Here is a 14851-nt window from a genome sequence, read left to right on the forward strand (position 1 = left end):
CATGTTATAATGTAATATGAAAATACAGCAGATGTCTTTCATGCCTGTCTGGTTTAATAATGACTTTGCACTCATAAAGCTCTTCACACTCAAACTAAGAAAAGGAAAAGCTCTTAGCTACAGCATCACAAACAATGACATGCTACTGTTCACTACGGAAGCATTCAACACTCTTTTCTCACAATTTTTCTTTTCCTTCCACTTGTATGTGTCATATTTAACTCTTTTGATTGTTAAAAGTGGCCTTTTTGTAGCTCATACTGCAAATGACCCTTACTTGAATGAAAGGACAGTGTGGATTGTGTATAATAACAGTTGAGTGTGTATTATAAAGATAGAGATAGTGTCTATGTGTGCTCAGAATAGCACTGCAATTCAAAGCAACTAAAATAGTCAAAAGAAATATAGCACTTCCTCTTGCCTTTAGTTTAATTTTATGCACAAATGGTAGGGAGGCTATAACTAACTCTGCATTTGCATTTTGCAGCTTTGTGTGTCTGTATTAGTATGTGAGTAACTGGAACAAGGAATTCCTAAGCACAGCTTTGATCTTTAAATGACTGCATTACTTGAATTATGTATTTATCAATAATATATGGTGTCAGCTCTTTCTCTCAGAGAGAAAGAGAGCAAGGAGCATCTGAAAACACATTAGAAGTCATTAAAACGCTGTCATTATTATCATCATGAACATCCCATTTTGTGTCTCTCTATTGAGTTTCACTCTAAATATGTCCACAACAAACCTGTGATGAATTAATAATAAGGAACACCTGGAAGCTCTCTAGACTGTAGTCAGAGTCAGAGGAACCCACCCCATCACGTATAGAAGCCGCAGGATTAATACACTTTCTCTAAAGTTTAGGGTCAGCTAAATTATTGTTGTTATTTAAAATCATGCTCTTTTCAGCAAGGATGCATTCAAATGATCAAAGGTGATTGTAAATACATTTTTATAATGTTACAAAATAACTTACAAAAGAACAAAATAACTGTTTTCAACAGATAGTAAAAAAAAAAAAAAAACTGAAGGATCATGTAACACTGAAGACTGAAGTAATGATGCTGAAAATCCAGCTTTACCATCACAGGAATAATACTTTTTCAAAATATATTAAAATATTAAACCATTATTTTACATTTTAATAATATTTCACAGTTTTATTGTTTTACTATATGTTTAAACAACTAAATACAACCTAAGTGAATACTGTGTGAGAGAAGAAAGAGTGTTTACTATGAGATGTTGCAAGAAATAATAATCATTTTAGTGAAATAAGAAGGAGAGGGATTCCTGAAGATGACGTTGGAATGAGGAATGAGAGATGCACATAATTCATACATTTATGTAATTTATATAGTTCTTTCATTCTAATACAGCTCATCAAATGTTGCACTATTATATACCGTCCTTTCAGTGACCGTATGGAACACAAGTGGTGTCAGCTAAATATATTATTCATGAGGGTCTAATGTATACAGCTCAACATGATCCAGAATGTCCAAGGATACTAACATCACATAATAACATAGCATGCATACTATTTTTTACAGTAGGCTATATAAAAATATATTGCATTAAATATTTATATTTATAGTAAATATTTACTATAAAGGCAAAACTAGAATCAGACAATCCAGTGCACTTGACTTGACTGCACAGTGTTTAATGCATTACACCAGGGGTACTCAAATATAAATTTGAAAGGTCCACTTACCAATTTTCCATTCAGTCTGAGGTCCACAAAAGTGACCGTCAAATTCCAAATACAGAACTCCAACAACAAAAAAGGCATTCCCCAAAACTTTTGAACTATTCACAAAAAAATGACATGGTAGAACTTTTAATGTGAAAGGTGACACCTTCTTTGTGCCACCAGTTGCTTAAACTTGGGCATAAAAGGTGTTAGGGCCAGGCGGAGGCACTGATGTAAGAGTTCATTGGTGAGTGTGCTGCGGTAAGCATTTTTCACCATGTTCATGGTTGAAAAGGCAGATTCACAGCAGTATGTTGAGGGAAACATTGTGAGAATCTGAAGGGCCATCTTCTGCAGCTGAGGAACACCTGCTGCGGTAACCATCTTCGTCCAAAAGGTGACAGGGTCACAGTGAGATTCCTGCAGTGCTATGTTTTCTTGGAGCTCAATTAGCTCTGTTTGGAGAGAAGCAGCATTGGCCCATGGGAAGACTTTTGTGACTTCAGTTGAGAATTCTGCAACATTTTTGACAAGAAATGGATTTTCAATGCACAGCAAGACGTGTTTTGCCAGAGGGAAATCTTCAAAGCGAGTTTGGAAATTTTTAATCAGCTTTTCCAGGAATTCAGCATATTTGTGATGGTGATGTTTTCCTGCAGTCTGATCCAAAAGTCTTGGAAAGTGAAGCAGGTCCTGCTGTAAGTCACATTTGAAGACCTCCAGCTTCCTCTGGAAAGCACGGACAGCTGACATGAGGTCACACACTGTGGTGTTTTTGCCCTGGAGCTTTATATTAAGGTCATTGAGATGGGAAGTAATGTCAGTTAGAAAAGCAACAACTTCCATGTCTTCTTCATTCTTCATGAAATCCACAAACGGTTTGGCTTTTGCACTCTTCTGATTCAATAGAAATGTCTCCAGCTCTTTCCGCAGTGCCCAAAATCGCTCCAGTACCTTGCCTTTACTAAGCCACCGGACATTGTTGTGAAGGAGCAAATCATCAAATGTTGCATTCACCTCTATTAAAAATGAGCGCAACAAACGATGTTGAAGAGCAGAGGATGCTCTTAGATAGTTGACAAGTTTCATAACAGTTGTCATTACTTCTGAATACTTTTCTCCAAGGCTGGCACACAAAACCATCTGGTGAATTATGCAGTGGTATGCCATGAGGTCAGGGTGGTGAGCTCTCAAGCGTGACACCAATCCCCTCTCTCTCCCAATCATACATGGTGCACCATCAGTAGCAATGGAAACAACATGCTTCAGGTCTATCTCTCTATCTCTAAGCATCTGTGTCACTGCTTCATAAATGTCATCCCCCCTTGTGTGTCCTTGGAGGTTTTTGAGACCCAAAACATCTTCATGAAATTCTCCCTTTTCTTCATCAAAAAATCTGACAAAGACCATGAGTTGTGCATTGTCTGTGTTGTCTGTGGATTCATCCACAGCCAATGAAATGAATTTGGCTTTTTTAATAGCAAAGCGAAGTTGTTCAAGCAAATCATCAGCAAGTATTTCAGTTCGTCTTGCAGCAGTGGAATCAGAACAGGGTATTTGGCTTATTTTCTGGATTATTTCATCCTTTTGAGTGCCTTCAAACAGAGCAGTCACCACTTCACTCATACACTCCTTGACTATTTCAGCATCAGAGAAGGATTTCTTGTGTTTTCCCAGGACCCATGCTACTCTTAGTGAGGCTTCCGTTGCCCGCTCCTGTTGTGTGGCTGATCTAACTAATACACTGCTTGTAGCTTCATAGGATGATTTCAGCTGGTTTATTTTTATGGTCCTTACCTCTGTGTTCTGAGGGTAATTTTGTTCAAAATGTGCATGCTTGGTGTCATAATGGCGTTTTACGTTACCGCTTTTGATGATTGCTACCGTCTCGGTGCAGATTAAACACATTGGCTTTCTGCTTCCCGCGGGGAGCACGAATGCATATTTTTCTGTCCACTCACTCTTAAACTCGCGGTTTTCAAAATCCACTTTTCTTTTCTTATCAACGGCCAACTTTGAGCACGCCATTTTCACTTTCAGTTAGCAAAAAAAAAAAAAAAGGGTCAGTTATCGATATTTGCACTGCTCGCAAATGGTGAGAATGCCTGCCCGCCTGGCCCAGATGATGTGATCGGGAGATACATCTGGCTGCCTTGAGTGAGCGAACGAGTGACGTAGTGACGACGTTGCTATAGCGACGCTGTTACAGCTACTGTGATTGGACAAAGATGAAGCAGCCAAACCGAGTAGACGCCTCAAAGATAAATAGCGCGGAATCACAATTGCTCACCCCTTTGAAAATTATGGATTATGATTAAATTAGTATGTTGTGTTTGGCATCGGTCCAGATTTAACTGCGCCTGGGTCCGGATGCGGACCGGAGTCCGCCTATTGAGTACCCCGGCATTACACCAAACAAATGCAATCAGATGCTGTTTCTTGCAATCAGTGTGAGAGTGAGACATAACAGAGATATAACAATGTGTTGCTTCATGTGATAATTGCATGAAAAATTTAGATTTCTTCTACTATCCTAAGACCCTCAAAGTCCCTCTAGAGAGAGACAAGGATCTGTCTTTCTCTGGTACTTGTTTTTTTCCTTCTACCACTTCTGCCATTGACCCAGATTTCCTGGCAAAGCATGATTGTATTTTGGCGAGAGAGAAAGAGAGAGAGAGAGAAGGAGAGAGAGGCTTGAGGTTAAGTGAAGTTCAAACTAGTTTAATCCCTAAAACTGATGTTGTTAACATATGGTTTATGGTTGTACCCAAACCTCTGCAGTACACTTGTGTAGTCTGCGCAGGGATTGGTCATGTAGCTGCTAAACTGTAATCACACAATATAAACTCTAATTATGGGATGAACTTAATTACCATCATTCTGTTTGCTCTTGTGGTGTAAAAAGAATAGTCTTCCTGTCTGAGACTTTCCGGATTTCTTTTAACTCTCCTTATCTGTTTTATGCTTTTTTGTCTTTACTCTGTCTAATCTTTTAATTTATCTGACCTGATTTTCAATTTGTGTTTTATCACACTTTGTTATAAATTAAGTCCTAACTAGTGACAGGACGGAGACCCACAGGAAAGACTAATCACAAATTAGATCTTTTTAATATCTAAATAGTTTCTTCTCCTAGACAGTAATAACATTAAATGGAGGGCAAATGAAAGCTTTCAGATTAGTGTCCTCTAGAGATTCAGAAGAACAAGTAAGAGCATGTAGTATATGGCCAAATATCAGTGTTATTTCTAGGATTAAACGCTTTTATCTTTGAATATATACTTTTTAATATTTTCAAATTGCATTTTATTTTAGTAAAAAAACATTTTAATTATGTGTGAGGTGGTGATTTAAATTTGTATCATGTGATTCATATGAAAACATGACTTTTAGAAATAGAACAACTGTCAGTGGGGCGTAAGTATATCAAACAAAATTACAAAAAATTTAAAAGAAAAAATTACAAATGAGATTCATATGATTTACCCCTCAGTTCACCAAAACATAAAATAGTTAAGAATTGCTGTGTGACCATTAAATCATCTGAATAAATCACACTATGGACGTTTTCTGTTACACTTTCACCTAACAAAACAGTTTTTAGTCAGTGTGTTGTTGTGTTGGTATAATGCGTGTGTTTACTGAGAGCAGATTTGATGTAGCGCTCTCATACTATTTTTTTTTTTTTTGTATGTCTATTCAACCTGCTTGTTTTTCCCTAATTTCACCCTTAGGAAACACACACCCTTCCTTCACATAGAGCACTGTGGCCAAAACACACCTCACGACCATCTCAATGCACTGAGATATTTAGAGCGATATTTCCAGCTCAGGTTGGCTCTTAATCTGCAGCGACTGTTTGCCTGCATCCTGTGTTTGTATTTTATCCGCCTTCCATCAGTGTGACGGCTGACTGAGAGTAATTACACAAAACAAAACAAGCTGGCTTCATTTGATGCCTGCCGTTATTTATTTGCTAATTTATTCACCTTGTTACTTTTTTAATCATTTGCTTGCCAACATATGTAGACGTCAGATGCAAAGCAGACTGCAGAAGAAACGTTCAAGACTCAGGCTGCAGGCCTTTACATGCTTCTGCTGGCTCTGTTCAGTAAGTCTGCTGCAGTCAACAGGGACACTCTCGTTTCCCAGCTCTCCTCCTCCAGAATGACCTCAGCATGGGTGCGGAGTATGATTGATTTGGTTGGGAGGCTTCAGTCTTGTGGGATCTCTGCCTATCTGGTCAAAGCACTGACAGCTCTATAGAAGCTAAGTCAATTCATTCCAACCACTTTCCCAACCATTTGAGGGATAGGAAAGGAAACAAAGGATGAATTTAGTATTTTACCGAATTGTTAAACATTTTAAAGTTAAATGAATCAATCTGGGCACTTAGGAGGCAAAATTAAGAGCTCCAACCCCTTTTCAGTGACCAGACCGAAAAGAGTAAAAGGTCTTTACAATGACCTCCATTACTTTAAGTAATGGTGCTGAATGGGGAAAAATGGATGGTATTTCATAAATAGAAATAGCATTTAAATATAAAACTCAGAAAATATATAGAAATGAACACAAACAATTACTTATTTATAGTTAGTAGATAGTTGTACATTTGTATGGACAAGACAGCACCGGTTGCATTGTTTATGCTCATTGGAGAATGAAATGCAATGTATTATTGCTGTGCATCACAGCTTGAAAGCAAAAACCCTCATATCACATTCGTAGTCATAGTTTTTCCCTTACGGTTTCTTTTTCCCTTTTCTTCTCTGCCTCTCACATTGAATCACAATATGAATATTAATGCCCGTGTCATCACATTGCGACAGGAAATCTCTTTTTTTGAATGATGCAACGGTTTGGTAACATCCTGTATCTCTCTCTCTCTCCCTGCACTCAGATTCAAATGTAAACTTGTTTATTTTCAAAAAAAATCTTGGTGGGCAGGCAAATTATCCTGAAGAAAATCACAGATGTTCTTCCCAAGTGAACCCAACACCACATACACAAGCAATGATACACAAATGATCGAGAGTTTCCTTTCCGTGGTTCCAGTTATCAGCTATGTTGTGTGTGTGTGTGTGTGTGTGATGGGAGGAGGAATCCAGCTGGACTGAAACTTACAGTCCACAGCTGGACATAAACCGTTATATCCTAGAGCTACATTTAACACACCAAACACACCACTCTTTCTACATGCTTCATTTTTTTTTTCCACCATCTTAATTCCAAAGGGGAATAAAGAGATGAGTAATTTTCTCCACAACAAATGCATGTACTTAAACACATTTACGCTTAAATTAAAAGAATGTGCTCAGTTTAAAGATCATTAAAATGGCTTGACGACTGTAGATCGAAAAGTTAAAAATGAATCACACAAAAAAATATAAAAATTAATTTAAAAAAAAACACTTAAAGTAGAACGTAAATAATTATAAATAATAAATAAAGGACAGCTGGTGCACTTTGTTGTGCAAAACAAGCAATCAATTGTAATAACTTTTTTTTTTTCTCATTTCAGATAACATATGAACAGTTAGCCTATAGTAAGCTAATGTTTTTTTTTAGTAAATTGTGAAAAGTATAAAATTGTGTTTGCAACAACACTACTGTAGTCCCTAACCAGATGTTAAAAAATAAACAAAAAGTCTATGAAGAATTTTTCAGCACTTTTATTTTTAAAATGTTTCTATTTACACAAAATCTTCTTATGTTTTTATTTCAGGTGAGAAAAGGTCAGGTTGGCAGAGACATTCAATATATCCGACGCAAGGATAGAAAGAGTACAAATTGAGTATTTATTTACAGTATATCTGACTTCAAGTTAAAACATTTAGAAAGTTTTCTCCATGTCCATCTGTCATCAACATTTCTGATTCAAAAGAGATTTCAAATGGAAACAAAAAAGAAATATACACGCATTTTCTTTATAATAATTTACCAGACGATATTGACAACAATGACCGACAAAGTGTTGTATATATTGCTAGGCATTAAAACAGGGTGTTGACGTGATGGAGACCAACATCGTGAATGGGAAGGCCAATCAGTGAGCTGCTCCCATGAAAACAACATCTTTAAATATAAAACCAGCAACCACATGACCTTTTAAACTTCTGTCACTGGTTTAAGAATTGCTATAAAACTGTCTGTAATTGCTGTCATTTACAGCCTTCTGTGAAACCAACAGTGGGGTTTGATGTAGGACTTCAGCATTTGATAAATTGACTATGGAAGCGCTCAAACGAAAAGCTCCTGAACTAAGATCATTCCCCCTGCTTTTTCAGAGATCATGTGACCAAAATTAGAAGAATGAATTCTAAGACTAAATGGTTAAGGGGCACTTGAAGGGACGGTACACCATTTGTCTAAAATGTTTACTAGTAGGCAAAGCAACATCATCAGACTCAACTCAGGAAACATTCAAACAAGTTTAAATGGCTTATAAAGAAAGGTTGGATTGATTACAATAGCAGATTTCACTCATGAATGTCTTCAAAATGTATTTTGGCTTCTGCTATAAATTACAATATACACTATAGATTGAATACAGACTTTGTCTCAGTCTTCTGATCTGTTGTATCGTTGCCATCAATAGATGGTTCCTCATAAACCTACTTCGCACATATTTTTTTTTTTTTAAAGGCACTCTAGTGACCTTCAAAATAAAACATGAATGGGTTAAAATTTAAAAATTAATGTAAGATACAGTTTTGAGTTAAGAGGTAGCTGTGGGACATGGCAAGGTTGTGAGAGATAAAGAGGACACATTGGGATATAATAGGCTGGGTTTATAATATCTGACTTTGTTTTTTTGGCCAGGCACTGAACAATTGAGATGTCATATTCTGATACTTTACTAATGCCCGATTTATAAAATAGCTGAATCAACAAATCCTTATGGCTCGGGAAATGCATACAAAAATGTTTCCTCTAATTTACCGTCATTAAATCTAAGAAAAGCACCAGCATAAAGGACTAAACTTCAGTTTCTGCAGCACCACTCCAACTGGAGATTGAAAAAAACACATTACAAACGTACTTGACTCTGATGCAGGGAGGCACACACTCATATTACGGTAACTGCATATCTACGTACATGAATGGTCAGATTATGGATTATATTTTGGGATCATCTGATAAGATTTTACTAATCTCAAAATCTCACTGAAGCATTCAGTGTTTCAGTCTTAAGCATAATTCTGTTAATTTATGTGATATCTGCATAATTAATATTTTGTGAGGCTTTCAAATGTGGTCTGGAAAATAGGATTATGGGGGTTTATCAGGGTAGATGACATTCAATTTGGCATTAATGAGGCTGTGAGACTGACGTACTTTCCCAAGTGCGGCAATAGTTTATAGAGGATGTCCCATTTGCCATTTTAGGTTTCAAAAGGGTGCTAACAAGCACCCTCTTTAGGCCGATAAACAGCTTTTATATGCACTTTTGCTGAGCCTGCACTGATGCAGACTCCACAGTTACTACCTGACAGTCTATGCAACATAAACTGACCAATGTTTTGACATATAGGACAACCACAAGCGCTTAGAATGATATTTAGAACAAGGTCTCAGTTCAGTAGGTTTTCTAGAGTCACGACAAATTTTCCCAACTCATGTTGTGTAAAGTTTTTCCCAACACACAATAGTAGCAAACACCTACTAAACTGACTATACTTCTATCCCATACAGTTTTTTATTTTATTTTTTATTCCCATCAGATGAAAATTGGTGCCTACCCCGACTAAAGTCCACTAGGGTTATTTCAGTATAATGATGGCGTATGAAGAGGTAGACAGAGAAATTAAAGAGGAGGATTGCAGAAGATGCACCCAGCAACACGTCTTCTGTAGAACTACAGGGTTGAATAAAAATTATAATTACACTTTAAAATTCGTCAGGACATCCTTGACTGGGAACGAAGATTTACGTTAGTGCTATAATGTTCAAACACTTTAAACGCAGTACAAAGTAACAATGCCAACAAAACAACTGCTTTCCTCCTACTCTACAGCTACCAACGTGCTCTTCATAAACATCTTCAGACAGCATAATGAGAATATTTAGTTTTAAAAAGAACACACTCATAATGCAATGATATATCATGTCATCCAGTCCTTTTTTTCTTTTTGTTTTGTAAAGAGAAATCCAAGGGTAGATTCAGAGTTCAATATTTTAGCTGGTTTGAAAATTGAAGATGATCCCAAGTATTTGCAGAGTCTATACAGTAGTTAAAACAAGCTTGTTTGTTTGATGATTGTCTAAAGAGAACATAAACCAAATTGATACCATGTTGGATTTGGTTGACAACATTTTTTTTTTACCAATGAAGGCAAAAGTGGTTCAGTGTAGACTCAAAAACGGTGAGTTGAACAAGAACTTGTAGAATCCATAAAGGGCTGGTTATGGGACAATTTTACAGCTGCTCCATGCATTGCTGTTTGTGGCAAAATGTAAGGGCCACTGGGCAACTGAGAGATAAATAATCTTACTGAAGGACATGTTGAGGTTCTTGGTTTGAGTAGTCAATTGCATGCTGTATGTTCCCTTTATATCTACATGACTTCATTAAGACATGGTGTCAAGTTCTTCCCTGGGGATTGAAATGGCTGGCTAAGCTGTCCTGTTGGCTGGATGAAGAAAACAGAGGAATGGCAGAATATAAGAAGAGTTCTGACTGGATGACTGTGGAATGGTAGAATGATGTACTTTAAAGGCAGTTCTGGCTGGTTTACTCTGGAATGATTGACTTGTAATGTGAAATCTAGCTGGTTGACAGTGGACCTAAAAGGGAGGTCAACTCTTTCCCTTTCCCCTCGTAACCCTGAAGACTTTTACCGAAGTTATGAAGCATGTATTTGTTTGTTTAAGGGTGCGTCTCTGTGTGTACTGGTGTGTGGCAGTCTGTGTGGAGTACGTGTTGACAGTTGTTTTCTTTGTATACTTTCTGGGTGTCAGAAGAGGCCACCTTCATTCTCATTCATTACTGGTATCGAATTGTTCTTCAGTTCCCAAGGGTGACTCTTGCACTGGATGTTTGCACTGGCCATGGGTATGTCGTGTGGTGGAGCGGGAGTGGCGGGCAAAACAGGAAGTGACAGTTTGTGAGCTGCAGTCACAAGGTGAATCCTGCAAAGAAAAAAGATTTAAAAGATCTTAAGATATTTACTTTATTCAGGGTGTATGCTTTGGAGGGAGAGGGGATGTTCATGATTAAATGCAATCAACCAGCTCAACAGTGGAGAAACTAAAACTTGTTTAAGACTGTCTCACCTCCAGGTTACTAGAGCTTGAGCTCACTGCATCCTTTCCGCTGGCTACAAACTCCTCTCTTTGTGTTTTCATAAACCTCTTATTGACGATCTTTGTGATGTTGTCTGTGCTGATTAAGGCTCCAGGTAGGCATTCAGGCTTTGGTTCGTCAATGGTCCCTGCTGGTGCAGTCCTGCCACAAACATTGCGCAGAAACTCCTGGACCAAGCTGTACTTCTGAGCTCCCGCTTCCCCCAGACCAATTCCTATGCTGGGACAAGAGGGTTTCCCAGCAGCTTGTCTCCCCGGGCATGTACTTGCTTTCCATAAAGATTCAACACTTCCAGGGTGTTCCACCACACTGAAGAGACTGGTCAAACCATCATTGAGGCCACTAAGCACTGGGCTTTCTCGGGTGGTGGTGGAACGTGCCCAAGCAGATCCGTTCTGAGATCCACTACGGTTATGAAGATTCCATACACTGCGATCCCTTGAGGATGTTGACGAGGTCTCGAGTTTGGAGGAAGAGGTGGAGACCCTGCGGGTAAGCTTAGGTGAGCCATATTTCGGTGAGCAACATGGTCTATCAATGCGACTGTGGACTTTCTCTAGAGATGAAGAGATCTGTCGGGTGCGTGCAGAAGAAAGTGAGGTGGATGGACGAGGAGACCATGCTTTCCCTTGAAGGCTTCTAGTTGTTGAAATGGGGCCATCAGTTTGTAGGCCAATGCTGACAAACTGTGCTGTCTGTGTTCCTGTATTTGAAACACCAACTGTCTGGCTCCCAGTATCTTTGCTGCACTTCCTCTCCAGGGAACTAGAACGAATGGCCTGTCGCACACAGTTGGTCATCTCCTTCATGTCATCACTAAGGTTGCCTGACATTTCCAGTCCGTGGAATGGTGTAGAACCTCCTGTCCGTCCTTCAAGTAGGTCTCTATGCTGCTGTGAAAGTGAACTCAACCACTGCTCATAAGAGGAAGAGGAAGTGCTCGACAAAGGTGCAGATGCAGCAGTCTGACCTGATGGATCTATCATGGGTCCGTCCCAAGATGATGGTCCTTGCTGAGGATCCTGCTGGGACTTTTCTTTGACTGGCCTCCTTTCCATTCTCCTCACAGTCGGAGGGCTGTAATAGATGCGAATACCCGTCTTATCTGGTGCGGTGTAGCTTCTCTGGATGTACTCCTTGCTCAACTCCAGTCCTGGGAAGCTGCTGTTAGAGTTGGTGCTTGGGCAGTCCCATGTCTTAAACTGGTCACCCTTCTCCAGCATTGCAGAATCATTGGTCAGGTACTTCCAATTCTTCTTATTTAGATCACTTAAGTCAGTGCAAGCCAGAATGGATGCAGGGACAGTAGATTGATGCTGTGCAACATTGCACTCTGGTACCCCACTGACCTTGTGACCAGGAAGGAACAGACTGGTGTCCAGCAGACTCTTAAATTCAGAGAGGGAAGAAACTGATTTGGTCCTGTAACGAGAGAGTGGGGATTATCATAAAACAATCACGTCTGACAAAACAAGGCACAACCGAGACTCTAATCAGTCAAGTCAGTTTACCTTTGCAGTCCTGAACCACTGGTGGCTGCATCTGCTGAGATTTCTTTTTCAGAAGTTTTATCATGAAGAGACTGAAAAAGAAATTATCTATTTTAGAGAAGTTTTAAAAAGTGGCATGCTGTAGTCATCCCTTCGCACAGTACTCCCATTCATTCATGTGGTATTACTGAGTCAGTATTCTCTTAAAGAAATGAGGTCATTCAAAACAGCTAGTTTCCTCTGTGGGGTAATGCTGGTGGTATGGTTCACCACGTCTATGAAAATGACCTAAATTCTCTCAGTGAGACATGGTATCCAGGATGTCATTTAAAACAAAGAAATTAGATCACAGAGCTTGATTGTCACAATAGGAAAGATGCAGGGAATGAGAGCAAGAAAGGGAAAAACTATATAGTCTCATCTGTTTTTTTTCCAGTTTCATTACTAACAGTGTGGATAGTACAGACACACTAACCACACTGTCTCAGGCTTCTTTCCAATTGGATTACACAAACTGTGCACAGCCACATGGATATGCAAAACCAGCAATTCCAGATAAGTGATGCAACATGCAGAGAGCCTGTCTGCAGGAGCTCTGCGGAAATGTTTAGAGATACTGTCATATCCACCCATTATGTGAGGGCAACCCTAAGTCAGTGAAGGAAGTGTGTCATGATGACATCCTCACAGACCCAAATAAAACAAGATTAAAAGGACAAAGATTTGGTAATACAAAACAAAGCTTCCAAGGCCTTTTAATGCACTTGAAACTTTACCATATTTTACTGTTCATGTTCTTCTAAAACCATATGACTTTCTTCTGTGAAGAACATAAAAGAAATTCTGCTAGTTTGAGAAAAATATGTTAGAAGACTTGGAAAAATGTACAGAATTGTGTTTGAGTGTCCCCTGAAACTTGAAAGCGAAAATCAGAGTCAGAATTTGTATTTTTGTGTTCCACAGAACGCAGAAGGGGCCTATAATACACCCGGCGCAATGCGATGCAAGGTTCAGCGCAAAGTGTGTTTGCTAGTTTCAGTCCGGTACCATTTGCATTTTCCTGTCTAGCGCCACGTTGTTTAATTAGCAAATGCATTTGCGCTCATTTGTGCGCCCATGGGCGTGCTGGTCTAAAAAAGAGGAGTGTTCAGGTGCATTGCTATTTTAAGGAGCTGAAAATAGACTGCGCCATAGACCAACTCAAATCTGCGTCAACCGTTTTTCCGTCGTTAAAATAGCAAAAGTGGTTTTGGACACGTCCTGAGTGCACCTGCGCCGTGCGCTTAACACTTTGTGTTTGGATCGTTAAAATAGGGCCCTAGGTCATACAGGTTTGGAATGACATGACGGTAAATAAACAATAACATTTACAATTTTGAGTGAACAAATCCTTTAAATCCCTTATGACATCTGACCTGAGTGCCTTTGTTTTGGACATCTCGTAAACGCTGTTCCCATTGACTTCTTTCCTGGTTGAAGTGCTCCAGAAGCTCTAGCCTCTCTCGACTCCAGTTCTTCTCACTGATCTGCAACTGTTTGGTGAGGTCCATCACAGCAGCGTAAGAGTCCGCCAACAGGTGTTGATGCTCCTCCCTCTCCTTTTTTAGCGCCCCCTTGAGGTCTGGAGAATCCTTTTCACCCCCAGCCACAGATGCCTTTCCCATTTTACCCTCCAGCTGATAATAAAAATAAAGTACAAAATGAGAGGGTGAGAAAAAAGAACACTCAATGTTTTCAAAATTGGAAAAGTAACCACAGAAACAGCCCCATGATACACAGTAAGCATTTGCAGTTAGATGCTGACAGCTGCTCCATCCAGACCACTTTATAGATATTTATATATATATAGATATTTATTTCCCCCACACCATTAAATAAGCAGATAGAAGTGCAATTAAAGACTTTGTTCAAAATGTAAATTTACTCACCCTCAGGCTACCTAGCATGTGGATGAGTTAGTTTCTACATTGGAACAGATTCTAAGGAATTTAGCATTACAGCAATTGTTCACTATTGGATCCTCTGCAGGCAGAATGAGAGTCCAAACAGCTGATAAAAACATCACAATAATCCATAATTCACATGACTCCAGTCTATCAATTATTGTTTTGTGAAGTGAAAAGATGTGTTTGTAAGAAACAAATCCATCATTAAGGCATTTTAATATTCACTCTTGGCCAAATTATGAGTCCTTAATCCATGAGGGAACTCGTGGCCTAATGGTTAGAAATTTGGACTCCTAACCCAAAGGTTGCGAGTTTGAGTCTCAGTGCTCTCTTCACCTTCAATACCATGACTGAGGTGTCCCTGAGCAAGGCACTGAACCCCCAACTGCTCCCCGGGTGCCGCAGCATAAA

The 14851-nt window shown here is 39.1% G+C and overlaps 1 protein-coding gene across 2 annotated transcripts in view; it reads right to left on the reverse strand.

Moving 5' to 3' along the window:
• Nucleotides 1-7351: 7351 nt before the first annotated feature.
• LOC113073334 (protein SOGA1-like) overlaps nucleotides 7352-14851 on the reverse strand; it is a 44394-nt gene continuing 36894 nt past the window's right edge. For both annotated transcript variants that reach the window (XM_026246250.1, XM_026246249.1), the window contains exons 11-14: nucleotides 13910-14170; nucleotides 12516-12586; nucleotides 10974-12426; nucleotides 7352-10829 (exon numbers count right to left, since the gene is read on the reverse strand). In XM_026246250.1, the coding sequence (XP_026102035.1) occupies nucleotides 10677-10829; nucleotides 10974-12426; nucleotides 12516-12586; nucleotides 13910-14170 (1938 nt within the window). In that variant the 3' untranslated portion in view covers nucleotides 7352-10676. The remainder of the gene's footprint in view (nucleotides 10830-10973; nucleotides 12427-12515; nucleotides 12587-13909; nucleotides 14171-14851) is intronic.

This window comes from Carassius auratus, unplaced genomic scaffold (genome assembly GCF_003368295.1).
Source record: "Carassius auratus strain Wakin unplaced genomic scaffold, ASM336829v1 scaf_tig00011994, whole genome shotgun sequence".
Taxonomy (NCBI): domain Eukaryota; kingdom Metazoa; phylum Chordata; class Actinopteri; order Cypriniformes; family Cyprinidae; genus Carassius; species Carassius auratus.